The sequence below is a fragment of the Amblyomma maculatum genome, chromosome 2 (assembly GCF_055883805.1).
Source record: "Amblyomma maculatum isolate TAMU_Amacu chromosome 2, ASM5588380v1, whole genome shotgun sequence".
In the NCBI taxonomy this organism is placed as follows: domain Eukaryota; kingdom Metazoa; phylum Arthropoda; class Arachnida; order Ixodida; family Ixodidae; genus Amblyomma; species Amblyomma maculatum.
In genome coordinates, this window is record NC_139345.1 from 119,158,043 (window position 1) to 119,186,032 (window position 27,990).

General features: G+C 47.9%; 2 protein-coding genes and 2 non-coding genes across 4 annotated transcripts; 2 read left to right on the top strand and 2 right to left on the bottom strand.

Moving 5' to 3' along the window:
* Positions 1-3: 3 nt before the first annotated feature.
* Positions 4-26,088, top strand: LOC146199691 (alkaline phosphatase-like). The gene is made up of 10 exons (XM_084592179.1): positions 4-124; positions 831-1,054; positions 8,916-9,096; positions 12,828-13,000; positions 15,797-15,998; positions 16,123-16,260; positions 17,292-17,483; positions 18,332-18,427; positions 25,101-25,245; positions 25,916-26,088. Exons 1-10 carry the CDS (start codon positions 4-6, stop codon positions 26,064-26,066), a joined length of 1,623 nt encoding a protein of 540 aa, XP_084448305.1. The 3' UTR covers positions 26,067-26,088.
* TRNAP-AGG (transfer RNA proline (anticodon AGG)) lies at positions 2,894-2,965 on the top strand. Its single transcript has one exon. It is a non-coding gene; the product is annotated as a tRNA-Pro (tRNA).
* Positions 5,807-5,878, bottom strand: TRNAP-AGG (transfer RNA proline (anticodon AGG)). Its single transcript has one exon. It is a non-coding gene; the product is annotated as a tRNA-Pro (tRNA).
* Positions 25,833-27,962, bottom strand: cyp33 (peptidylprolyl isomerase cyclophilin-33). Its single transcript, XM_084595192.1, has one exon. The coding sequence runs from the start codon at positions 27,789-27,791 to the stop codon at positions 26,871-26,873; it is 921 nt and encodes a 306-aa protein (XP_084451318.1). The 5' UTR covers positions 27,792-27,962; the 3' UTR covers positions 25,833-26,870.
* Positions 27,963-27,990: the final 28 nt, after the last annotated feature.

A 27,990-nucleotide genomic window follows, 5' to 3' on the forward strand; every position in this document is an offset into this window, starting at 1 on the left:
GCCATGGTCGACGCCCCCGCCCACTGGGCGGTCGCCGTCACGCTACTTGCCGCCGCCGTCATCACCGCGGCTTGGGCTGCAGCCGCCACGCAACGCTTCCCCAACCCAACGGCGCAGCAAGAGAGTGAGTGAACCCCACCGCCCGATACCGGGGACACGCTTCAGGTTTATCATTGCATCCGTGCGACGTCATTCAACGTAGTCCGAGTAGTCTGGGGGTCTGGGGACAGGCGCTTTGTTCCGGCAGGCAGTGGGCGTGAACATATAATACCCTTGCACAGAAAGTACAGATGGCGCGCACTGACGACCCATTGCGTCATGATGGTGGACCAGGAGAATGGCGGCGAAAGGCTGTTGTCAGTCGGCGGAAGCTATGGATAGAGCACCGTCATGGCCATTATAATGTACGTTATGTGCGATGTCGTTTTCAACGATGTGAAACAACGAGAGAGAGAAAAAAAGTGAAAATTAATGTGTAGTGCTGTGCCCGTGTGCTGTGCGATGTCAGTGCACGTTAAAGAGGTGGTGGAAATATCCGAAGCCCTTCAGTACGGCGTCTCTCGTAGCCTGAGTTGCTTTGGGACGTTAAACCCTATAACCAAACCACCAAACCTAATGCGTATTGAGTGTTCTATATCACGTGCACGAGTTCGCGCGGGCAAAATGAGTCAAGGTAATCTCACGTGAACTGCGACTATCTCATTTCCTTGCCACTTTAAGTAATAAGCTCAATGCAGCTGTCCAGGGGTTTATGCGGTCAATTCATTGGGCATTACTGAGAGCGACCATGCACAGCGCGAAATCACAGTGCGGCCAACGCGTGTTCGCAGAGGAGCCCGAGTTCTGGTACCAGTACAACCGCAAGGCTCTCGAGCGGCGGTTGACCGCCGAGAGGCGCGAGGGCCGCGCGAATAACGTAATCCTCTTCATCGGCGACGGAATGGGAATCTCTACCATCACCTCCGCGCGCGTATTCAAGGGACAGCTGGCCGGCAAGACCGGCGAGAGCTCCTCCTTGATATTCGAGAAATTCCCGTACGCCTCTTTTGCCAAGGTGAGGTTGAATTATGCTGGTTCAATCAATCAATCAACAAATGAACCGAGCCATCATGCAATCAATCAATCAATCACGACATTAATGTCGTGCATCTCCTCATTCGCACGTCACCTTGCAGAAGCTGCACGCACCCAACTGCTAACAGAACAGCATTTTGAAAGACTGCCTTCAGCATCACTATATTCGGAAACGAGAAAAGAAAAAAAAAAAAAAAAAAAAAAAAAAAAAACTTGCCGTCTGTTTTGCGAAACTATAGCTTCACAATTATTTTAAAATAGCGTTGAAAGGTGGGGCAGGTAGGAATGCGAAACGCCCAGCGCCGTGTGTGTGCATGTGTCCTCCATATCAGTGCGCATTTTTCAGCACTGTTTTCAAGAACGCGAGCGCAACTCACGCCAAAAAACTATATTTTACAATGCAGTGACACTCGCCCCCACATTTGCCTCCTATTCTTCACGCCATTTTCTTGCCGACATCATGCTTTCCGCCTTACACTCAACAACTTTGTTTTACCCGGGCATGCACTCAAAAATTAAAGAGCACTGCAGAATCTGCATTGAAGTAATGCGAAAGCACGGATGCTGCTGTTGGTTGCTTCTGGTTGCTTCTAGTTGCTTGTAGTTGCTTAATTCACTCCTTGTTTACCCATTTTAGTCTATGGTAATTTGCCCTGCCGGGGTGGCGCAGTGGTTACGGCTCTCGACTACTGTTCCCAAGGACGCGGGATCGCATCCCGGCCTCGGCGGCCGTTTTTCGATGGAGGCGAAAAGCAAGGCGCCCGTGTGTTGTGCGATGTCAGTGCACATTTAAGAACCCCAGGTGGTCGAAATTTCCGGAGTCCTCCACTACGGCGTCTCTCATAGCCTCAGTTGCTTTGGGACATTAAACCCCACAAACCACCTCTTTGGTAATTTCAGATTGCGCGCCAGTCCATTTCTATGCCCTTTTTCGGCTCTACTTCCGGTTTCGTGACGTCACACCCTTGACGTCACCCTAACTCACTGCTTTAATTAACTACTTTTGTCTCTGGTACATTCAAATTGCGCGCCAATCCCTTCCTATGTGATTTTCTAGCTCGACTTGAGGTTGCGTGACGTCACATATTTGACGTAACCCTAATTGACTGATTTAAATAACTATTTTAGTACCTATTTGATACATTCAAATGTGGCGCCAAGTCATTCACTAATGAGACCATTTTCTCCTTTAATATTTCATTTATGCTCTAATTATTTACATAATTAACTTATCGGCCTAATAATTTTTTCGCACATTACGTCACCCTCGATTGATTGACACCCCTCATTAACCTCTGCGTCTTCTCAATTAATCACAGCTGCTGTGGACCCGATTTTGCGTGCTTTGCCTCTAATTATTTACCTAATCACCTTATTGGCCTAATTATTATTTCGGACACAACATTACGTCACCCTCTATCGATTAACACCACTTATTAACCTCTACCACTTCTCAATTACCCACAACTGCTGCGGACAACATTTACATTTTTTGCCTGTAATTAATTACCTAATTACGTTATAGGTCTAATTATTTTTTCAGCAGCAACATTACGTCAGCCTATATCGATTGACACCATTTAATAACCTCTACCACTTCTCAATTACTCGCAACTGCTGCGGACACGGTCTGCCGGCAGGGTCTGCGGAAAGAAATCTGTGAACATAGCGAAATAACGCTTTCGTCGCCTAGATCGGGGAGCGCGGCGGCGGGCAAGCTCCCGCTGCGTCTACTCGTTCTCCTCGCAAAACCTATTGGTCACATTCTCCACTCAGCCCTACTGGCACCTGAGTTTTCATAACAACCCAAACGTGTCGTGGCTCGTTGGTCTAGGGGTATGATTCTCGCTTAGGGTGCGAGAGGTCCCGGGTTCAAATCCCGGACGAGCCCTCATGTTTTGTTTTGTTTTTTTCTTTGTATAGAACCGCACTACACTTTGTTTTAAAGGCTCAGTACCCAATGGTCGTCCTGTTCAGATCGCCCATGTGTACTTCGCTGGTCTGCATTTCTCGCTACCTTGCGGCGAACTCCATTTTGCAATGTCGGCGATCGAACGGAGGCTGGGCTGTTACTCGTGTGCTGGACACAGCGCGTTAAGAAAGCACCCATGATTTCGTTGCTTTTAGACGAATCTGAGAGCCATTGTTTTGTTTTTTATGTGAAATACCAACGCAGTCATTTTTTTTTCCCGGAATGATAGCGCTAGAAGCACTTCGCCATTTGCTTGCATAAGGGCTTTGAGAACCGTAATAAAATGGGGACATCTCACCCATGCTTGAAACGCGTAATGCAATAGTGACACGGACACACACACTTACTCGTTAGCCTGATCGTATCAGATGCCACTTATGGGAAACACACACACACACACACACACACACACACACACACACACACACACACACACACACACACACACACACACACACACACACACACACACACACACACACACACACACACACACACACACACACACACACACACACACACACACACACACACACACACACACACACACACACACACACACACACACACACACACACACACACACACACACACACACACACACACACGCACGCACGCACGCACGCACGCACGCACGCACGCACGCACGCACACACACACACACACACACACACACACACACACACACACACACACACACACACACACACACACACACACACACACACACACACACACACACACACACACACACACACACACACACACACACACACACACACACACACACACACACACACACACACACACACACACACGCACCTCGGTTGTTCCCCGCTTGAACAAACATGCCTGCATGCCCGCTGCCTAGTGGTAGTGTGCGTCGCAATGGAAATTTTATTCAGCGAAATCAATTTCTTTATAAAGTTAAATAATTTGAAGCATGCAGCGACCTTTAATTCGCCTTACGTGTCTTGATTTAATCACTGTTTGAAATTCCCGCCCGCAGTCACGCGTCTGGCATTGTGACACTGTCGACCAATTAGGAGTTTTCTTTCACGTCCAACGCCGACGCCGACGCTTTTTTTTTCTTTTTTTTTTTTTTTTTGAGACATGGTATTCAACCTAGCATTATCATCTGGAGTTCTGATGTAGCGGTTTCAAGCCGATGGGACACTTTTTTTCAAAATTGAATGTATGCACGTAACAACTGCCGCTGAAGTTTTCTGCTGCAAAAGAAAAAAATTCTTTTGAGGCGTCCGTCAATTTTGTGGACGGCAAATTAAAATGTCAACTAAATGGCGACTTGAGCGATGGCTAGGAGGCATGTGGTCGCAAATGTAGAAAAATATTAACGTGCAGCTAGGTTGGCAGCTGCAGAATAACCAAGCTAGATTTGGCCGGCTACATTCTTAACCTGGCTCTACATACGTTCCACTTATAAGCGGAACTTTTTTAAATGTTCCCTTTATAACTGGAACCTACGTGGAACAAGATTAAGAGTGTAACGAATTAAAGTGCCAAGCGCGAGATTCCGCGACAGCATTCAAAGGTTTCTGTGAGACCGAAACGGCTCAGCCATCAGGAATTTGTCGAGACAGTAATGGCGTTACCGAGGTTCCATTATTCGGAAGGCCCGATCACAGAACACCATTTACAGGTGTCAAATTCAAAATTCGAGTCAAACTCAAATGCCACTCAAAAAATGTGGCAGCGTACACCTTCCCATCACAGTCTCCTTGCCACTTCCTGACTGGTCGAAACAGTGGTGACGTCGTAGATGTCATGTAACCATGAGACTAAACACAGGTCACCACTGGTGGGAGTCAAATCAATAAAAAAAATAGCCTCTTGGGCATTGGCAAAATGAAAAATCTGGGGTCCAACCTTGACCATCCCACCCATGGGTGTCGAGTGTTGCGCTAGCGCATGCAGCCACAATACAAAAGCATAAAGAAAATGCAGCTGAAAACTCGAATACTCCCCCATATTCATTGTGTGTTTTTTTTTTTTTTCTGCTGACGACCTCTAGCATAGCTAGCTGCGTTTCGGACGTTAAATTGTGCACGCTAGTTCCCTGAGATATCCACAAGACAGATATCTGCTGAAGTATTGGACCCTCTTAAAGGGATAATACGAAAGAAAAAAAAAAAAAAAAGACGTCAACAACACTGCAATATGTACCGGTGGTTTTTATAAGAGAATGCGCCAAGATAAGAGGAGATCGATAAGGACATGCTGTGGATATTGAAAGAAGGTATATGGTACCTTTGCAGGCTAAGAGATTTTTGCCCTGGAAAAATTTCGCTCCGACTGTAATATTTCCTCGCACAGTGCACATGTGCTAAAAATATGTGTAGCGCGAAAAAAGGTCTGCGTCGAGAAAACGCCGAAGGCCATTTTGTGTTGCTCATCCTCGTAATGGCTCTCACATGTGCACTTACACTCAAATGCACGTAATGATAAACATTATTATCATTATATTACAAAAATAATAACCATAGCTTTTATCTTGACTAAAGCCGGTCCCGCAAGCCAACAAAGCTGTCAAGTGATCAATAGAAATCTAGGAATATAATACTAGCCGAAACGCACCCGCGATAAATGCAATGTGTGCGTACACAGCGTATTGACTGGTGTTGCTAATTCAGTCCGCTTAATTATGTACTGCAGCATCAGTAACATGGACAGCTTAACTTGCCCAGTGCAGATATCTACTAATCCGTTAAAAAATTTGTCAGCTGAGACTAAAAAAGAGCAGGGCTCGTCCGGGATTTGAACCCGGGACCTCTCGCACCCTAAGCGAGAATCATACCCCTAGACCAACGAGCCAGGTTGTCAACGCGTATACGCAAGCCAGCCGCTTGGACGAGAGTGGACCTCCGCGTTCAAAGGAGGTTACTTCGATTTTGCATCTAGCGTGCCGGGAACGCGAGGGAGTGGGGGGGGGGGGGGGGGGGAGGAGGATCCAAGTCGTTCGCGGTGGCAAGCCAGCAGGCGAAGCGTAAACTTGTCCGCGCAGCGCGCGTAATTTGAATTCAACAGAAGAAATATGTCAGCTTGTAGTCTGCAAAAACAATGCCATGTGCTGTGGGATATCATCAGTGCACTTGCAGGAGCCCTGCGTGGTGTAGCGTACCATACCATGCCATCCCATCCCCTACCGTACCGTACTGCACCATACCATACCATACCACACCGTACCATACCATACAATACCATGCCATACCATAACATGCCATACCATACCATACCATACCATAGCATACCATGCCACACCGTGCCATACCATACCATACAATACCATACCATACCATACCATACCATACCATACCATACCATACCATACCATACCATACCATGCCATGCCATACCATACAATACCATACAATACCATACAATACCATACCATGCCATGCCATACCATACCATATCATACCACTTCATACCATACCATACCACACCATACCATACCATACCACACCATACCATACCATACCATACCACACCACACCACACCACACCATACCATACCATACCATACCATACCATACCATACCATACCATACCACACCACACCATACCATACCATACCATACCATACCACACCATACCATACCATACCATACCATACCATACCATATCACACCGTACCATACCACACCATGCCATACCATACCATACAATACCATGCCATACCATACCATACAACACCGTACCATACCATACCGTACCATATCATACAATACCATACCATATACCAATCCCAAAGCATTAACCACACCGCACCCCATGGTACTGCACCATTCTATGATGTACCGCGTTTTGTCGTGCCTAGAATATTGCAAGTGACTTTACGAGTGCTATGATGGAACACGTACGGCACGTTGCTCCTAGCTTTAGACATTTATTTATTTATTTCCATTGAACATGGTGGAGACGAGGTAAATAGCCGCTTTTCGCAGCTTGACTGGACCTCGTCCCCTACAAACAGCAGCGTGTCACGCTGTACAAAATACCCAGGCCCAACCTAATAAACAGCACAAAAATGTGTGGGCATAACGTATCAAAGACACTTTCTAATGATGTCAAAAATAACGCAAGAAGTATGGTGCATACCCAGCCACAATACACAGCCACAACCTAATATACAGCCCGAAAGTGTGTGGGCACAACGTATCAAAGACACTTTCTAATGATGCCAAAAATAACGCAGGAAGTACGATGCACAGGCACAGAGGAAATTAAAAAAAAAAAAATGAAAATTCTACTCATCTATACATAACATGACAGCTCTCAAAGTGATGGTACAGAAAATAAGTTGACATGCACAGATGGCAATAAGCGTACCTGTATCGCCACAGGCGCCTAGGTGCGCAGACCTTCACAGTAATTCTGGGCCTCTGGCTCTCTATCAGAGCGGCCTCTGCAACGTCGGCGCTATCCATCTCACCGACGCAACAAACATGAATTGAAAAAAAAAGAAGAAAAAAAAACTTTAGCTAAAACTGCAGTGTTTGAAACAAAATGCAAGAGTAATGCGGCCTTTCGACATACCTCAAGACACTACCGCGTTTTTCCATTCTTGAGTAACCTTTCATTCTTTTTTTTTTTTGTTACTGTGTGAACCAGCAGTGTTTTTCCTCTGATCATCCTCCTCTTAATTTTGTCACTTTTTACTGCCTTTAAGGTTAGGCTTGGTTGCATTCGATATACACGTCTTAAATATGTGCCCGAAACACTGAAGGAAACGTGTGGAAACGTGAGAAATTGTTGCTATAGCAGTACACATTCTTAAAATCACAGCCTGGCACGCCATCTTTAGCTACTCATAATTGGTTCACAGGAAGGGAAAGGCGCAGTAACTGTCACACTTGCTCTGTGGACACCCGAACCGCGCCTTAAGGAAAGGGAGGAAGGTGGGAATGAAAGTGGAAAGAGATAGGGAGGAGCCGTAGTGGAGGGCTACGGAGTAATTTCGACCACCTGGGGATCTTTAGCGTGCACTGACATCGCACAGCACACGGATGCCGCGAGCCGCCGCGGTCGGGTTCGAACCCGGGAACTCCGGCACAGTGGTCGGGCGTCTTACCACTGCACCACCCCGGCCTGGCTCTTTAGCTACTCAAATTCTGGTATTTCGAAGCACAATATAGTCCTTTCAGAGCAATAGTCCAAAGCAGGAGCTGAAGGAGGGCGCAAAACTGCAATAAGCAATGGCGGAGGCCGAAAATATTGAAGAATTTGCAGTTTACAATTCACGTCCTGTACGCTACCAACGAATTAGCAGAAGTATCCACTTTTAGGACAGCGCCTTGTACGCTGTTGCTTCATGAACCACCGTGTGTGGGAAATGAAAAGGAGAACTATAGAGAAGACGACGACAGAAAATAGAAGTGCGCCATATTGGTTTTCCGCGCCATCTTAATGAGTTCTTCAAGGCAACCCAAGCGTAATATCGCATCGAAAATTTAAAAACCATTTATGATTTGAGTATTGTTTCTATTGAAGTGCTGACAAGAAATCTCGATGAGCAGCCATTAAATGCCTTTACGTTTCGCCTCCATCGAAACGCGGCCGCCGCGGTCGGGCTCGATGTCATTATACGTATACATATCCCCAAGTTCACGAAATTAATTCCGCACCCATCCACTGTGGCACATCTTTCTTTCTTCTTCTACTCCCACTTTCCACCATTACAGCGCGTTTTAGGTGTCCATCCAGAAGCATGAAATATACTGCGCATGCCCTTTCTTGTAATTTATAAACCAGCTTATAATGTACAATTTTTACCTTAAATCCTTCACACGCGGGTTTGGGTTCGACGGTCCGCATGAATTCAAACGCGGTGTACGCGGCATTAGCGCAGGTCTACTGCGTCGACCGCCTGGTGCCGGACTCAGCGTGCTCGGGCACGGCCATCCAGTGCGGCGTCAAGTCCAACTACTACACGCTGGGCGTGTCGGCTCACGTCCAGATGGGCAACTGCAGCCAGGCTTCGAACCCCCGCAACCACCTCAAGTGTCTCTATGAACTTGCCCAGGAAGCCGGTGGGTGGCAGGCGCATGGAACTCGAAAGTATGCAACCGGTCCCTTTCCCCTTAAAAAAATTCAAGCCTTTCGAAAGCTGCCCAACATGGATATCGAGCGTTATTTCATGAAACATCACCGTCAAGAGCACGCCTTGGTATATTGACTCATAAATTGGTGCTTTACATGTTTCAGAAATGAATACATAACACGTTGGTAATGCGTTTACGTAACTGTTATTTATTTTCCTCTATCAACGTTTGAAGTCATTGTGATGATCGGTGAGGTGGTTGGCTATGGCTTCTATGGCAGTTACCTTGCCGTCACATCGTGCTAGAAACTTGGTAAACACCATATTGATGGTTGAACCCAACTGTGTAGAAACTTCTTATTAAACCAACCTTTTATGCGTAAGCTCTACTTTTCACATTCGTCAAGGTTGCGTTGTCGGGATTTCAACTTATCTGCAAGTACGCCGCGCCACGCGCCAGCTGCCGTGGAGAGGAGGGCATGCAAATAGGCAACGCCATTAATAGGTGGCTTTGGTCTATAGGGAGCCTCCATACGAACTCCGTTTTTAAGGTGGTGCAAAAGAAAGGCGCTGTATCTGTCACACTTCTGTTTGGGGTGCACCTTGACCGCCCCATAAGAAAAATAAGGAAGGAGAGAGTGAAAAAAGAAAGGAAGAGCTGCCATAATAGAGGGCTCCGAATGACAGCATTAGTTCAAACTCGCAGAATGTCCGGAGTAGAGCTCACGCTAAAAATGCCTAGAGCATCGGCTTCCTCTGGAAATGCTTAGGCGACGGTCGTAACTCGTTCCAGCTTCTAATGTATATAAAAATTAGAGAACTCCTCATATGGCCCACCAGAAAAATACCTGTGGCCATCGTTGTTCTTTGTTGTTTAGGTTTAATTTTTGGTTCGTAGGGTTTAACGTCCCAAAGCGACTCGGGCTATGAGAGAGGCAGTAGTGGAGGACTCCAGAATTTCGACCGCCTGGGTTTCTTTGTTGTTTAGTTCTGGGCGCTCATTCCGTGGCGATTCTTTCATACAACTTAGGAGAACTAGTGGTGATGATAAAACATTTATTGTGGGAACCAGGGTGCATTACAAAGGTTGAGGTGGTTCCTGATCCCGGCTGGTGTCTGTCAGGCCGTGCCTGGCAGCGACCGCTTCAGCCCAGTCAACCAGCATCTTTTGCTCAGCTGGGTCCGAGCTGGAGACCGCGATCTCCCAACCCTCTTGGTCCGTGAGGCCCCATTGGGGCAGTGGCTTCAAATCTTCGCATAGAAACATTATGTGATCGAAGGTGGCTCTGGGTGCGCCACGTAGAGAACATGTGGGGTCGTACCGGCCCGGGTGTGCCAAGGCCAACCAAGCTGGGGAGGGAAAGCTTTTGGCTTGTAGCTGTCGCCAGATTATTTGTTGGGGTTTTGAGATAGAGGTGTGAGGTGAGGGATATAAGAGTCGTTGTTCTCGGTAGTGAAGTATGTCATGATAGGTGAGAAGTCTGTCCCGCGTGCTTCCCCAGTCTTCGGTATGCCCCTCTCGATTGACGTGCGCTCGAGCAGTTGAGTGAGCTGCCTCGTTACCGGGGTTGCCTGCACGGCCTTGTACCCAGACGATGTGAATGGGTCGGGGAGCTGTGGAACCAGAGGTTAAGATTTGATGGGCGACTGGGTGTATTTTTCCTCTTGCGAAATTTTGAATTGCCGTTTTAGAATCTCTGAAAATGAGTGCGGCAGTGGAAGAGATGGCTAGTGCTATGGCTGCCTCTTCGGCTTCTGCCGACGTTTTTGCTTTGACAGAGGCAGAAACTATGTGATTGAAGTTACAAGAAATCACACTGATGACATGTGCCGTGGGGTGACTGTATTCTGCCGGGTCTGCGTAGGCCGCTTCGGTGTCAGTCGCGTGTGTTTTGTGTAACGCCTTGGCTCGAGCTTCTCGTCGTGCCTTGTGGTGAGCAGGGTGCATATTTTTAGGAATAGGGTTGTACGGTAAAGTTGTCCCGGAGGTGTTGGGGGACCAGATGGCTGTTTTCAATGGGTGGACCAATTTGTTGGAGTTTTAGCGCTGCGAGAATGAACCTGCCCGTCTCTGTGGAGGAAAGTCTGTTGATCTGGGCAGTACGATGAGCATCCACTAGTTCTTAGATTGGGTTGTGCACTCCCATGTTTAGGAGGCGTGTGGTAGGGGTATGTTTCGGGAGGTGAAGTGCTGTTTTGTATGCCTGACGAATGAGTGCGTCCACTTTCTCCGTTTCTGCCTTTGTAAGATAGAGATAGGGGAGTGAATAGACAATTCGGCTGGTGACAAATGCCTGTACAAGGCGCCGGAGATCGTGCTCTCGCATGCCTCTGTGCCTGTTCGCTATTCGTTTGATGAATCTGATAGTTTGATGGGTGGTGATAGTCAGTTTCAGGATAGTTTATGTGTTGAGTTTATTGTTTTGCAGGAACATTCCCAGAACTCGATGTTTGCTGACCTCGGGTACTTGGAGCCCATCTATGGTGATGTGTATGGAGGGACATTTTTGCTTGGTAAGGCGGCGGTTTGGGCGGAGCAACAGGAGTTCGGATTTAGTGGGGGAGCACGCTAGGTCGATGGATGCTTCGTGCGTTGCCACTACGTCCGCTCCTGCTTGAAGAGTGCCCTCTATTTGTTTCTTGCATTTCCCGTGGTTGTCCACAGGGTAATGTCATCCGCATAGAGGGGGGGGAGAGGTTTGGGATTTGTGTTTGTGGGCCATCAGGATAAGGGTGATGTTAAATAGTAGGGGGAGAGGACTGATCCCTGAGGTGTTCCGCGATTGCCTAGAGAGAAGGAGAACTCTTCCGCGTTATATCGATAGAGGAGAAACGCAAAGGTGCCTGTGTGCTCTGCGATGCCAGTGGCTATTCGAAATGAGCGTTTTCGTTCACTTTCTGTCCTGAAGCTTCTTTTAATATTTGGTATTCACTTCGTTTAACTTGAGAAACGTCGAAATAATTGCAATAGGAGATACTAAAAAAATTTGATTTCGCCCGCCATTTTGACGTTCTAAAATATTGCTGCATAGAAGGAAACTTCCTGCTGAATTACGTCATATGCATCCTAATTCGAACTGAAACAAATATCGCCTGGTTTTTAACAACCGAATTCGTAAAAAAAAAAACACGAAAAAAATATGGCTTGGAAAAATGAAAGGGCATGCGACGTTCTCGATTCTCCGTGGGCGCCTCAACAAACACTGTGAGAGCTAGTGCACGTTTGATTGCCGCCTTCTTTCTCCCCAGGTGGTCGAAATTAATACGCCTTCTACTCTGCCCTGCTTCTACCCTTCTCCAAATGGCCTGATTTGCATATGCGCCGAGAGCATGACAGTTACTGCGCCTTTCATTTTTTTTTTATTCCCATTGACGTGCTGATTTTCGTGAACGGTACAGGTCTAAAATAATACAGAGCACGCTTCTGGTGTTCAAAAATCTGGTTCATACGCAAGCGCATCAGCGGCATAGACTAACATATGCAAAATATATGTGCTTTCTAGTATTCTCTATGTTACGTGTGACAAAAGTTTTTATCGCCGTTGCATGCTCCGTATTGTTATGGTCACGCTCGGCTAACACGGCCTTCAGGGCCTTACTGGTTCAGGTGACGCATATAAGCCGGGTGGATTAATTTATTGACGGCGCCTCTTGCGGAAGCGGGCCGTTATACTGACGGTCGACGCTTCCCTTGTCGCATGTTATACCGTACGCATGCAGACAAGAGTACGGGCTTCGTGACCACGGCCAGCGTGACGGATGCGACGGTGGCCGCGGGCTACGCGCACTCGGCGCACCGCGAGTGGGAAAGCAGCGTGGGCGTCAAGAGCAGGGAGAACTGCCTGGACATCGCGCACCAGCTGGTGCACCGCAAGCCCGGGCTGCACCTGCGTGTGAGCCACCTATAATCTGTATACACGCCCTCAGCAGAGGCGGTCTATCTCATGTCTTTTAGCCAGGTTTCTCCAAGTTCATTGGATGGGACAATTTGACCTCGAAGCCAGGAACCTTCACTTTGGTTTAAAGTTAAGTAGGCCGCTCAACACTGGGTTGTCCAGCTATTCCCACGGTCTTAACTGACCTTTGAGTTGAATGCTTAACGAGCGTAACCAATCCAAACAGAGCTCTCGCTCTGTATCTAGGTTAAGATATAGTTAAGCCTACTTTAATTTTTCATCTTACTTTCTAGACGCTACATCGGCCATTCGCACAAACCATATATTATGATGATGGTCATGATGCTCTGAAAGAATGTATATAGTGTGTACATTGAGCACGAATCACTAATGTGGCCGCGTCGCTGAATCTTTCCCCCACCGCTCGCAGTTGCTTACGCTAGCGTTATTGAGATGGCTGCTCCCTAGTGTGAATGCTATGCATCCAGTTATGAATCGATAGTGGTCATGAGAGTGACGCCACAACTCATGGTATTCTACTCGAATTATTAGCGTAAGTACCCATGTACACCTCTAAACTGACACTGCTCCTTATTCAGGCGCTATAGTTTGCACGTAACGTCTACAGTGGCGCCAATTTGCAATATATGCGCAAGCACAGCGCTTGTAAGCTTTGATGCGACCGCTCTTTTAAGGCGAAAGCCTCTCAAGATGAGTAAATGTGTTGAATAACGCGAGAAACATATCTTAGTTCTCCTTGTCTAGCGTTTCTTGTGTCTCCATGGCAACGTAGGGGCGCGACGACGACGCCTCCACCCAGACTCCACGAGGGTTAACATGTAGGCTCCATATTCATGTCGGAGTCTACCTTATACCGAAATATACATGTTGCACCGCGATGCAACGTGTATATTAGTGGGGCGACAGTAAGAGCACAATTATCCATTATAGAGCGCAGGGGCAAGGGGATCTTGGAGCATAATTACCTATTGCCAATGAGTCTCGATGAGTCAGGCCACCCCTGCCTTTCGTAGGCACCGCAACTAGAGCTCGCCTTCGCCGCCGAGGGGAGCTACTCACCTCGAATCCGGCACGGAAGAAGCCGCTGCCCTGCACTGCATGATCGGCGGGGTTCTGTCAAATAAGTGTTGTTGTAGGCCCAGCCCCAAAGGCTTTCATCTTATCGCTTAAGTGCCTCAAGAACTTTGCGATTTTTGCTTTTTTCAGGGGTCTTGACCCGATGTTGCCTGGCATTGTACAAAGTAGGTGGATTTGGAAATGACGTTCACGATGAAGCTCCCAGACACCTGCATGTGTCAGTGGTCAGCAATGTCACGGTGGTAGGAGATAATAAGGCCACGAGATCGACCTAGAGTTGGCGCCACCGTCGCTCCAATAGTGTGGATAGGCAGCCGGCGGCGCTCGCAGAAATGCACGCGGCGTTGGTCTGCTTTCAAGTTTACGGCGGATTTGTCGGCAAAGAAAACATGCATTCTGCAATGCATTAGCGATTTACTGTTTAGAGTGTTCCAATATTGCCGAAAAACATGAATTTGGCCAACAATGCGAGAAAGAAGCGCGGATTTCAGGAAAAACAGTCCCGCTACCACCTGTCCTCTAGATTTACTGGCGTCGTTTTGCACGCTTCTTGCGTTTTCCCGCGCTCATGGGCCTGCTATTTTGTTGTGTACCACTTGCGTAATGACAGCTTTGTTTTTTTTTTTTTTTACCGCTTTTTCAACAGTGTGCGCGTGTCTTATACGAGTGCCAGAAAGGCAAATTTAGAGTTAAGCCCACACAGATGTAAGGTTCTTGCTGTGACCTGCAGTATACTTTAATCGAGACACACCCTGGTTCATTATATCGTGCTTGGCTCGAGGATTAAGCATGTTAAATGTAGCACTGACAGAATACTGGCCGGCGGGTTACCGTAGACTGACTGCACATGCGCAGGAGCTTTCAATAGCAAAGAAAAAAAAGCATATCAGGTTTAACGCTCCAAAAGCGACAGCGGCTATGACGGATGATGAGCATGAGGGGCTTCGGTGTCGTTGGCCACCTGGGATTGTTTAACGTGAAATCAAATTCCACAGTAGAGGCGCGCACCTTGCGAAACGGCCGTGATTGAACCCTCCGTTCTCGCACTCAGCTGTCGAGCGCCCTACCACTGAGACACAGCGACGGAGGTTTAACAGCAAAAAAAAAAAAAAAAAAAAAGAAGGAAGATACTCAACTCGATCACGTATACAGAAGATACAGAGTGGGTGGCCTGTTCAAACTGTATTCTGCTATGCAGCAATCGGCGGTCGCGTGTTTCAGTAGCTGTGGTATATCCCAAACGGAAACGGGAATGTACGATTTCTGAGCGTTTGAATTATGTTGTATTGACGGCGGTGTCCTGTTTTGCTTTGACACGGCACTTAACTATAGCATCGCTTCGTTTGAGACTCTGCGTGTCATAGAATCTGAAATGCCGAAGACCGACTGATTGATGATTTCCTATATCCAGCATGACATACTCAATATGAACAAGTATTTTTTTTTTAGCGTGAGATGGGGCAACCTGTTGACACTTTTGCAAGAGGCAGATAGGTAAGCAAAGCGCACCGACAAAAAAAAAATAAAAATAAAAAAACGCGTGTACACGGCGCGCGCGCGCACGTGAATCACTGCTGGCTGACACACGACGCGGACGCGCATCCACACTGAGTAGGGTTCACCGCTGCACCGCAAGGTGGCGACTCTGCTCGATCTCGAAGCCCAATTTCACAGTATGCGTCCGCTGGCACGCAGTTCATCGCCGGTGGCGGCCGCGAGCACTTCTTGGTTCCCGAGGAGGCTGCACAGTCTGGCCAGCCGGGAAAACGGCCGGACAGCCGGAACCTGATCGAGGAGTGGTCCCACCTCAAGCAGGCAGACAGAATGAACGCTCACGTCTGCACGACATGGAAACAATTTGATGATGTGGACCCTGCGACGGCAGAGACAGTGCTTGGTGCGCACCAGACTTTGCCAACAGTCACGAATGGTGTCCTGATCAGACCGGCCGCAGTGTTTTGCCTGTCATGACAAATGGCGCTTACCGCTCGACCACGCAGTAATCTGTGCTTTATTTGCAGCGCTGCTCGCCAGTGGGGATCTGCCGTATGAAGATATGGATGAAATCCGAAAGGGCAGCAGTCGCTTGACCAAACTTACCGAGAAAGCTATCCGGATCTTGAGCAAGAACCCTGACGGCTTTCTGCTCGTCGTCGAAGGTACACAGGGCCGTCCTTCGCATTTTTATGTTTATCTGGCTCGGCGGCAAGATAGTATGAATTCTAGGCGCAGTTGTCTGAAAGAAGCTAATCAAGATCGCATCGGAAGATGCGATAAATTTTGCAGGAGACAACCGGGGCACCTTCTATTAGCTTGTATTGTATACCGCTCATTCACACAAGTCCACTGCAGCTTTACACATTCATCCTAGGACCCTGCGTGCCATTTTTCACATACCATAGCTCCCACCATGTACCACCTCCTGCTTGCTCTCGGTGGTACACACGTACGAAGAGGCAAATGGCGTCTCAAAGGTTGTCTTCTTGTATGTGTGTACCACTGAGAGCGAGCAGGAGGTGGTACATGATGGGAGCTATGGTATGTGAAAAATGGCACGCAGGGTCCCAGGATGAATGTGTAAAGCTGCAGCGGACTTGTACTTGTAGGAATGAGCGTTGTGTGGGTTGTAAAATCAACACGGATATCAGGTACAGGGCAGGCACGACCAGAGGTCAGAAGCTGCCTGACATGCACTGTGTGAATTTATCGCAGAAATCCAAAGGTAGTGCCACAGTGGAAGCTAGGTAGCACGAAACATATTTTAAATATCAAATGTCGCTCGTTACGCGTGTATAATGCGAAAAGGTTTCTTGCCCTATGGCCATGGTTGAGGACAAAGCTTCTGGCACAGGTAGCATAGTTTGGCACCATTAGTAACGTTTTCAGCGCAGAACAGCTAACCGATGACAGAGCCGCCCGCTGTTGCTAAGCAAGTTTTTATCGAGAAAGGAAACAGCGAAAACAATAATGGCGTCCTACTTGCTTCCCCAACTTGCCTGCGGTTGCGAGACCTTACGTGATGGTCGCACTTCGTGGCCGTTTCGGGGGCGAGGGGGAGGCTCTGTGGACACACTGAACTACCATCTATAAAAGCTGCCGTCCTATGAGCCGCGCAATTACAAGACATGTCATGTGTGGGTACTCGTGCATGGATTGAAGTAGTCTTCAGTGGAACATGGCTTCTGTGCAGCCGGACAGATCGACAAGGGCCATCATGAGACGTTGGCCCAGCGGTCGCTAGCCGAGGTGCTTTCGCTTGACCTGGCCGTCGCCAAGGCGGTTCAGATGACGCGACCAGACGAGACGCTCATCGTCGTCACTGCCGACCATGGACACACGTTTGTCATGGGCGGAAAGCCCCCCCGAGGAGCCAACATTTTCGGTATATGGCATGCAACAAGCGTGCAAGGTCCACGAAAACGTGGACGGGGGGGGGGGGGGGGGGAGGTGACGTAGTGCCTCTTCATGTGTTTTGTGATAACAGGAATGATCTCTTACCCTCCCATTACCATTAAAGGCACTACCCCCCCCCCCCCCCTTCCATCCCTTTTGTACTCATATGGCCATAAAACTGCATGGAGGGAGGAGTGGTATACTCCGAGTATCATCGGGCAATGTAGTGGCTCTCAAAATTTTCTCGGCCCGGAACCGAGCGAGAAAATCTGGAAACAAAAGCACGCATACATTTGTACCGACTTTTGTGAAACTATTGACTAGGGAGAAATTATTCGTATTGTAACTGCTATGAGAGCACAGCGGGGGTTGTCACTGGCATTGTTCATCGGTCAAGCACTCCTGTCGTCCTTACGCGCAACAATTTGAACCATGTCACCGCATGCTGTAAGTCATCAAAGTATAGAAACATAACACGTATGCATGCGCGTACGTTTACGTCGAGTGAAAACTGAACATTTGGAGACAACTGCTCTAGGTGCCGAAGCTTTAAAATAGTATAAATGAAAACTGCAGTTTGTCGTCGTCCGCCCAAAGCAAAACGTTCAGCAGATTAATAGTAGTTTTGTCATGTGAACGTCGATAAAAACTGTCACTACCATCTGAGGACATTCTGAATGCATCTATAACTGAAACTGAAAAGATAGCCAGCATAAAAATGGATTTTTAGATGCTTTATTTTTACTGAGCAGCGACTTTGTTGCCGAACATGTGCGCTCAGTCTTTCCTTTCATTTGATTCCCTCGGGTACGGCGTATGCCGTTTGAATTTGCGCAGGCCTGGATGACAAGCAGAGTCCGAGGACCGTGCTCAACTATGCTGTCGGCCCGGGCCACCGGCAGGACTACTCCAATCTGACTCTCGACGTGACATGTTCGTACACAACACTGTTATGAAGCGCTGCGTTTCTGCACTAACGCGCCCGTATACTACAGGTGTCCCAGCTAACTTTATCCGAGGGTTAAAAAATTAACCATTTCAGGATAGTCGAGGGAAACCAGTTGCATAGAGATGCCAGCCTTCTTACACCACGTGCATTTTTTTTTGAAATAGTTAAGATAACTTTCCTAAATTACTTTATATACTGACCCCAGTCAATAAATGTATTTGCAAAATTAGAGAGCCCATTCGGAAACCCCAATTCCATTTATTTGCGGTAAGGGAAGCCTCACGCGCATCTTTTTGCCGGACTCCAAGAAAGCCCGCGAAACAGAAAAAAAATCTAGGGGCACTTTGGACTACTAAAGTGTTGCTGTTGTGGCTGTCAGTTCAGTTCAGTCGTTCAGTCGTGTCCGACTCTTCGTGACCCTATGGACCATGTCACGCCACGCTTTCCGGTCTCTCACTATCTTCCTAACATCACATAACTTCATCTGCAGCGCCTCGTGGATGCCATCTAACCATCGCGTTCGCTGCCTACCCCTTCTCCGGCGACCCTCAACCTTTCCCACCATCAAATCTTTCTCCAGCGATTCCTCTCTTCTCATCAGATGACCAAAGTAGCTGAGCTTTAACTTTAGAATTTGACCCTCCAATGAGCAGTCAAGGTTTATGGTCGACAATATCGACTGATTTGATCTTCTGGCAGTCCAAGGAACTCTCAAGAGTCTTCGCCAGCACCACAATTCAAACGCGTCGATTCTTCGGCGGTCAGCCTTTTTCACAGTCCAACTATCGCATCCATACATCACAACTGGAAAGACCATCATAGCACGAGTTATACGGATCTTGGTTGGCAGACTAATGTCTCTGCTCTTTACTAGGCGGTCAAGGCTGTACGAAGAAGGAAAAGAAAATGCACGGGCCTGCTACTGGCTCTGTAGCTGAGCCACTTCCGCTGCCTGATTGATTGATTTGATTGATTGATTTATAGGAAGGGAAAGGCGCGGTAACTGTCTCACTTGTTTTTTGTGGACACCTCAACCGCGCCGTAAGGGAAGGAAGGAAGGTGGGAGTGAAAGTGGAAAGAGAGAAAGAGGAGCCGTAGTGGAGGGCTACGGAGTAATTTCGACCACCTGGGGATTTTTAACGTGCGCTGACATCGCACAGCACACGGACGCTTCTTCGTTTCCCTCCGCTGCCTCGTGCGGACAGAAGAGAAAATAGAGAAGAAAAAGAAGAGGGAAAAAAAAAGACGCGCGCCGCAACAACAGCCGTTTTCCACCACCTAAGCGGTGGCGGGTGCAATGACGGCCTACAACAGGTAAAAATTCGGTGGCTGGCTAGCCTCCGCCGCAAGGAGATGAGGTTGGAGTAGACCTGGGCAGCGGAAGTCGCCGCCAGGCGTGACCTGGAGGCCACGACCAGCAGCCGGAAGGCCACCCACGGAACGGCGGCAACATAATTTTACTTTTTTTTTAATTTTTTGGCCTTCAATGAATAAAGTTTGTACCACCACCACCGCCGCAAGCGGCGTTGACCTACCGTCCCAGCCTCGTAGGGTCAGGAACAGCCACCCTAGCCTCACCACTAAAGTACGATGAAGCGAAAGGTTTTATCGCGGTCGCCAGCAACCCTCCACTACAGCACCCCTTTCTCCCTTTCTTATTTCACTCCTGCCTTCCTCCCTTTCTCTACGGCTCGGTTCAGGTGTCTGCGGATATTTGTGCGTTTCGATGGAGGCGAAACGAAGAAGCGTCCGTGTGCTAGCATGCTGTGCGATGTCAGCGCACGTTAAAGATCCCCAGGTGGTCGAAATTACTCCGTAGCCCTTCACTACGGCTCCTGTTTCTCTCTTTCCACTTTCACTCCCATCTTCCTCTCTTCCCTTACGGCGCGGTTGAGGTGTCCACAGAAAACAAGTGAGGCATACCACGCCTTCTCCTTCCTATAAATAAATCAGCGGAGATTTGTGATAGATACAGCGCCTTTTCCTTCCTGTAAGCCAATTTGAAACGCCGCTGATGTCTGCTGTACTGCGTCTGTGTGGTGCGGCGTTCAAGGAAGCGCCAAATGAAAGGCGCAGCACGGAGGCCTGGATCGGACGACTGGCGGGCGGGGTCAGCTTCGTATGTGTATTGGGTGCTTCGATGCCTTTGCATCCTACCTACGTGTGAATCGTCCGATGATGTCATCGGTCATGGCCAGGCGTGACGTCAATTCCGGTTATTATACGTGACCGGATGTAACGTCATGGAGTCACAGTCTCGCCGTCTCGCGAAGTGGGGCACTTCTCGCGGACGCACGCACGAAAGGACACGCTGGCGAGTGATGATGCGACCAGCGCATTCGCGCGTCACGATTGCGCTGCTCTCAACCGTGACTTGAGTGAACGAAATCAGCAGCAGCGGTGGCTGCACGGCCTCGTTAGTGCGGCATGTCGATATGTCTTTGACGGTTTCTTCGCCCGCGTGAGCCAGTTGTTGCATGTAACGGTACCTGCAACCATCTCCAACATAGCCTATCGCTGGAACCGGTCCGTCACGGCCTCAGCTGATTTGGTTCACCCCAAACCATAGAGTTAATACAACTTTGTATTAACTCTATGCCCCAAACAACCGCGTTGAGAACAGCACAATCGTGGTGCGCGAATGCGCCAGTCACGTGACACGTTTTGTACGTTGCAGGCTTTCTTTGGACTAAAAGCGCTCTCCAAATTTGCACACCACATTTGCATACCCCTTCATGGATCACTGCCTTGTCGTGGCGGAGGGGCTTGCGAAACTCGATGAAGTCGTGAGCTCTGCTGTGTAGGGCCACCCAAGATAGACAGGTCACGGCAGAGAGTTCTGACAAAATGTGATTCACTGGAGAAGGTAATGGCAACCCACTCCAGTATTTCCTGCCAAGAAAACCCTATGGCCACTCACAATACCATTATCGATATGGCGCCGGAAGATGAGCCCCCCAGGTTGGAAGGCGTCCCACATGTTACTGGGGATGAACAAAGGGCGATTCCTAGTAGCTCCAGGACGAATGAAGCGGCTGGGCTAAAGCCAAAAGGACGCTCAGTTGTGGATGTGTCGGGAAGCGACCGGAAAGTCCGATGTTGCAAGAAGATATATCACATAGCAACATGGAATGTAAGATCTATGACGCAAGGTAAACTGGATATCGTCAAGCGAGAAATGGACAGATTGAACATTGATATCTTGGGTATCAGCGAGCTCAAGTGGACCGGAATGGGAGAATTTAACTCCGGCGACCATTATGTCTTTTATTGTGGGCACGAATCCAAGAGAAGGAATGGGGTCGCTCTCATAGTAAACAGAAGAATGGGCAAAGCAGTGCTAGGGTACAACCCCAAAAACGACCGAATGATTTCCCTTCGGATCCAAGGTCACCCTTTCAACATAACAGTTATCCAAGTCTATGCACCGACCACTGCTGCTGAAGAAGCTGACGTTGAGAGATTTTATGCGGACCTACAATGCCTTTTAGACCGCACCCCATCATCAGACGTCGTTTTTCTCATAGGAGACTGGAATGCTAAGGTCGGGAGTGAAGAAATATCCGGAATTACAGGCAAGTTCGGTCTTGGTGAGCCAAATGAAGCTGGGCAGAGGCTAGTAGAGTTCTGTCAACAAAACAACCTGACCATAGCGAATACTCATTTTCAACAGCACAAGAGGCGCCTGTACACATGGATTTCACCGGACGGTCTGTACAGGAATCAGATCGATTATATTATTTGCCGGCAGAGATGGAGAAGCGCTATACAAGCAGTAAAAACAAGGCCTGGGGCCGATTGTGGCACCGATCATCAGCTTCTTGTTGCCAAAATTAAGCTTCGATTGAGGAAAACGCAGAAAACTAGAAGGCCTTTCAGGTATGATCTGGATCAGATTCCATTAGAATATGCTGTGGAAGTGAGGAATCGATTTCAAGAATTAGATCTAGAAGACAAAGAGCCCGAAGAGATGTGGACTGATGTTCGTGATATAATACAAGAAGTTGCTACTAAGGTAGTTCCAAAGCAAAAGAAATGCAAAAAAGCAAATTGGTTATCTGAAGAGGCTTTGCAAATAGCTGAGGAAAGGAGGATGGCAAAAGGTATGGGGGAAAGAGAAAGATACAAGGTTCTCAATGCGGATTTTCAGAAAATAGCAAGGAGAGATAAGAATGCCTTCCTGAACATACAGTGTCAAGCAGTTGAGGACAACAGCCAATTAAGAAACACAAGAGCTCTGTATAAGACAATCAAAGATATCAAAGGAAGCTTCTGTGCTAAGCTGGGCGTGATAAAGGACAAACGAGGCAAGGACCTCACTGAAGCCTCAGAGATAAAGAAGAGGTGGCAGGAATACACAGAAGAACTGTACAAGAAGGACCCGGATGTGCAATCCCAACATAGGACGGTTGTGATTACTGATCTCGAGCCGGGCATCCTGAAGAGTGAAGTTGAATGGGCCTTAGCCAGCCTTGCTAAGAACAAAGCAAGCGGAATTGATGGTATTCCAGCTGAGTTGCTTCAAAACCTCAACCACGACGCTGTTAACACACTGCATACATTATGTCAAAAGATTTGGACAACCCTGCAGTGGCCACAGGATTGGAGGAGGTCAGTTTACATCCCCATTCCAAAGAAAGGCAGTGCCAAAGATTGTTCCAACTACCGCACTATCGCGCTTATTTCGCATGCTAGCAAGGTGATGTTAAAAATCCTGCAAGGTAGGCTGCAGCAGTATGTGGATCGGGAGCTTCCGGACGTGCAAGCTGGGTTTCGCAAGGGCAGAGGAACTAGAGACCAAATTGCCAACCTTCGCTGGATCATGGAAAAAGCAAGAGAGTTCCAGAAACCCATTTACTTCTGCTTTATTGATTATGCGAAAGCGTTTGACTGCGTAGATCACAGCAGATTGTGGCAAGCTCTCCGAGAGATGGGAGTTCCAATTCACCTCATCTGTCTCCTCAGGAACCTTTATGAAGGGCAAGAGGCCACAGTCAGAACTGGGCATGGTCTTACTGATTGGTTTCCGATTGAGAAAGGGGTGAGGCAAGGCTGCATACTGTCGCCCTGCCTATTTAACCTATATGCAGAGTGCATCATGAGGAAGGCCGGTCTGGACGAGTCTTCAGCTGGAGTGAAGATTGCTGGAAAACGTATCAACAACCTTAGATATGCGGATGATACCACTTTAATGGCAGAAAGTGAAGTGGAACTCAAGAGACTTCTGATGCGCGTACAAAAAGAGAGTGAGAAGTTTGGGCTTAAACTGAACATTAAAAAGACGAAGATCATGGCGTCTTGCCCTATCAAGTCCTGGAGCATCAATGGACAAGAAGTGGAAGCTGTGACAGATTTTCTGTTCTTGGGCGCCAAGATTACCTCGGAAGGAGACTGCAGCCATGAAATTAGGAGACGCCTGCTTCTGGGAAAGAGAGCAATGGTTAGCCTTGACCGCCTAGTAAAGAGCAGAGACATTAGTCTGCCAACCAAGATCCGTATAACCCGTGCTATGGTCTTTCCAGTTGTGATGTATGGATGCGAGAGTTGGACTGTGAAAAAGGCTGACCGCCGAAGAATTGACGCGTTTGAATTGTGGTGCTGGCGAAGACTCTTAAGAGTTCCTTGGACTGCCAGAAGATCAAATCAGTCGATATTGTCGACCATAAACCCTGACTGCTCATTGGAGGGTCAAATTTTAAAGTTAAAGCTCAGCTACTTTGGTCATCTGATGAGAAGAGAGGAGTCGCTGGAGAAAGATTTGATGTTGGGAAAGGTTGAGGGTCGCCGGAGAAGGGGTAGGCAGCGAACGCGATGGTTAGATGGCATTCTCGAGGCATTGCAGATGAAGCTATGTGATGTTAAGAAGATAGTGAGAGACCGGAAAGCGTGGCGTGACATGGTCCATAGGGTCACGAAGAGTCGGACACGACTGAACGCCTGAACTGAACTGAACTGAACTTTACTGTCTGAAATCAATACTCAATTTAGAAAAATTATCTCAACAAGCATTTTAATAGCAAAACAAAAAAAAAATCGTCTGTGGTGCGGAAGACGGCAGCTTTATGCAGTCGGTTTCATTGGCGTACCTCGAATGTTTTATTTTTAATCCTCGGCTAAAGTTAGCGGCGTTTTTCGTAGCGCCATGGATGACGACATAGAAAACACACGACGTAGGTGTTTAAAAAAAAAAAATTAAACATGCACCTGACTCCTCGACTTGCGATAACATGACAGCACACACCGGGTGTCCTAGCGAACAATTAAAAAAAAAAAAAACATCCTCAAACACAGAGAGATCGAAATAAATATATTTTTAGGAGTGACCTATTATTCGCGGCGGACGTCATTTACTGTAAAGACTCTTCCAATTGCGTATACGAGTCAACCACCCCGGTGGCTCAATGGTTAGGGCGCACAACTGCTGAAACTGGGACTGCGGGATCGAATCCCGGCCGCGGCGACAGCTCTTCTACAGAGGCGGAAAGCAAGGCGCCTGTGTACTGTGCGATAGTCAGTGCACGTTAAGGACCCACTAGCACCTGATGTACTTTACGCAAAAAACTGAAACACCTCAGATATCCACTTCAAAGTCGCAGAAAGTCGTTGGCCCAAAACTCATTGTAGCCGCCTACTATATGTGTCTTTGTATGTGTGCAGCGAACGCGGACTTCGCCTACCCGTCCGTGTACGCAGAAAAGGCGGGCACCCACAGCGGGGAAGACGTGGCCGTGTTCGCCTACGGGCCCTACGCGCACCTCTTCAGCGGGGTGCATGAGCAGTCGTACATATACGAGGTCATCAGGTGTGTTTTGCGCTGGCTGCAATTCGGAAATGACGACGAATTACAGAAAAAAAAAAAAAAACACCGCAGAAAACTCTCGCTTCTTACCGCGTTAGCTGGAACACATCCCACCATCCGCTGCCAGCTCACTGAGCTACATTGTACTAGAAGATTAAACTACTCTAGCACACTGTACCTGGACTACATGACATCACAGACGACACATCTTGTAAGTGTCCAGCTCACATTTATCCAACCGATCAGGCCCACTTGAGCAGCAGAACTCGACCATTCGGTTACACCAAAGACTGAAGAACCTCAGGTGGTTGAAATTTCCGGAGTCCTCCACTACGGCGTCTCTCATAGCCTTAGTCGCTTTGGGACGTTAAACCCCACAAATGAAACAAAACAATTTTTTGTATTTAATTTTCTTGCGCGGCAGTCGCCTAATGATGCCACGTCGCGACGAGCGAGTGATTGAGTGCGAAGCCAGCGCAGGTGTTCGCTATACCCTTCAGGCTCGACCCCCCCCCCCCCCCCCCCTTTCTCTAAAGGTATTCCTGCAAAGAAAAACAAACACTAACACTGTAGCTGAAAGGAGCTTCTGTTCTTGCAAGTTCTTTACAAATGTTCAGTTGTTCTGCACCACAACAAATGCGCCAACGAACCTGTGATTTTTCACACTCTGCAGGTACGCTGCTGGCCTAGACGAATCCAGTCACCCGTCAAAACGCCACTCATTGCTGACGCTGTTCAACATGTGGCTGCCGGATCCTGTCAAATATGCCATTGGACTCACAGTTCTCTTTTACATTTATGTGTTCTGCAAGGCTTTAATGTAGACTCATTAAACTATTTGTGCATACAGCCACATTGTGCTCATGGTCATTAACTACAACTGCAGTTTAGAAACTGCACAGCTGCCTTCTGCTTGCTTCGTTTGTGTCAAATTTTTTAGCATGCAGTAATGCACAACTCGCTAGCTGCAGTCGTAGCCTTGCTAATCATATGGGGGCCTTCATGGTTTTTGTTAGCAAAAGGTGTAATGCAGCTAGGTGCAGTTCTGTATTGTCAACAACAAAGTGAGAACCATGCAAACATAAATTTGTCAAAGAAATTTTCGACGTGAACATACATTATTAAGTTCTGTGGTATCAACATCAATACTCCCCTGGCCTGCCAACACTACAGCGACCAGTGAACCTTACTACTACTGTACTATCTCATGTAAGAGGCGTGAGCCACCGACAAATAATTTCTACTTTCAATAATAACATTCAAAATGAAATGCTTGACAATTCTAAATTGATACAAGTTATACATTGGATGTAATATCCCATTCATATCCATATATCCGTACAGCTTGGGCGGGAAAATAAGAAAAGTATTAATGACCAAGAAATATTTATTCTGCAGTTAAATTTAAGTCTACACCATGCCTCTTCTATAGCCAAGAATAAAAATCGGAAATCGGAAAAATCAGAAAGGCCGTGAACTTAGCTTCATTCAGACACTGTTGCCACTTTGATGCTTGTCAATAATCTTCTACATGAATTGCATCACCTTTATCACCACCTAAACAGATGTGTACAAACACTGGACATTGAGTTCAGGTATGATGCAAAAAAGCCTTTATCAAGAGGACACTACGTGTACTCGCCGCTGTTGGAGATTTCAACTTTTTTTGACACTTTGCCAGACGGTGACCCATACGTTTCCATCTTCTTGACGACTTCCATACCGCTGATGACTTGCCCGAACACAACGTGCTTTCCATCAAGCCACTCAGTCTTGCCTGTAGTGAGAAAAAACTGGGAATTGTTGGTGTTCGGTCCTGAGTTGGCCATGGAGAGCATTCCTGGTCCTGTGTGTTTCAGCTCAAAGTTCTCATCTGCAAACTTTCGTCCATAAATCGACCTTCCCCCGGTTCCGTTGTGGTTGGTGATGTCTCCTCCCTGGCACATGAAGCCGGGAATTATTCGGTGGAACGTGCTCTTGATGAACCCGAAGCCTTTCTCGTGCGTACACAGACAGCGGAAATTCTCTGCCGTCAGGGGCACGACATCTTTGTACAATATGATGCGGATCCTTCCGATCTCTTGGCCGTCCACGCTGATGTCGAGATAGACTTGAGGGTTGGCTGCCTTCTTCGCTTTCTCGGACTCATTTGCGTCGTCGTTCTCCGCGTCGGCTTCGCCGCCTTCCTTCGAGTCTTCGTCGTCTTCTTTTGTGTTGAGAGTCTCGCCGGCGTGTTGCCGCAACCAGCTGTCCTCGGACCACACAGCTCTTGTCGAGCCCTCTTTGATTTTCATCGGTTTTGCAATGTTCACACGAATGGTTCTGCCGAACAGCTCCGAGTCATTCATGTTGTCAATTGCTGCCGCGGCGTCTTCCGCTTGCTCGAACTCCACAAACGCGAATCCGCGGTGCTTTTGTGTTTCATAGTCAAGAGGAATCTGCACGTCAACCAAGTCACCGAAAGGAATAAATGCAGCGTGCAGCACCTTTTCGTCGACCTCCTCGGCAAGCCCGCCTACGTACACCATACGTTTCGACGTCGTTGTCATCACGATCAGTCAACAGCTGTGCTTCCTAGCAGCGGATCACGTATGGCCTTTTAAGATACAATTAGGAGCGTCTTAACTATGAAGTAAACCAAAGCACAGCACAACTAGAACAAAGTTTCACGTGCGCTAGTAGGACGCTTCAACGCCGACATAAACAAACACAAGGTTGCCATTAGCTATCCCATTTCTGTCGTGAAGA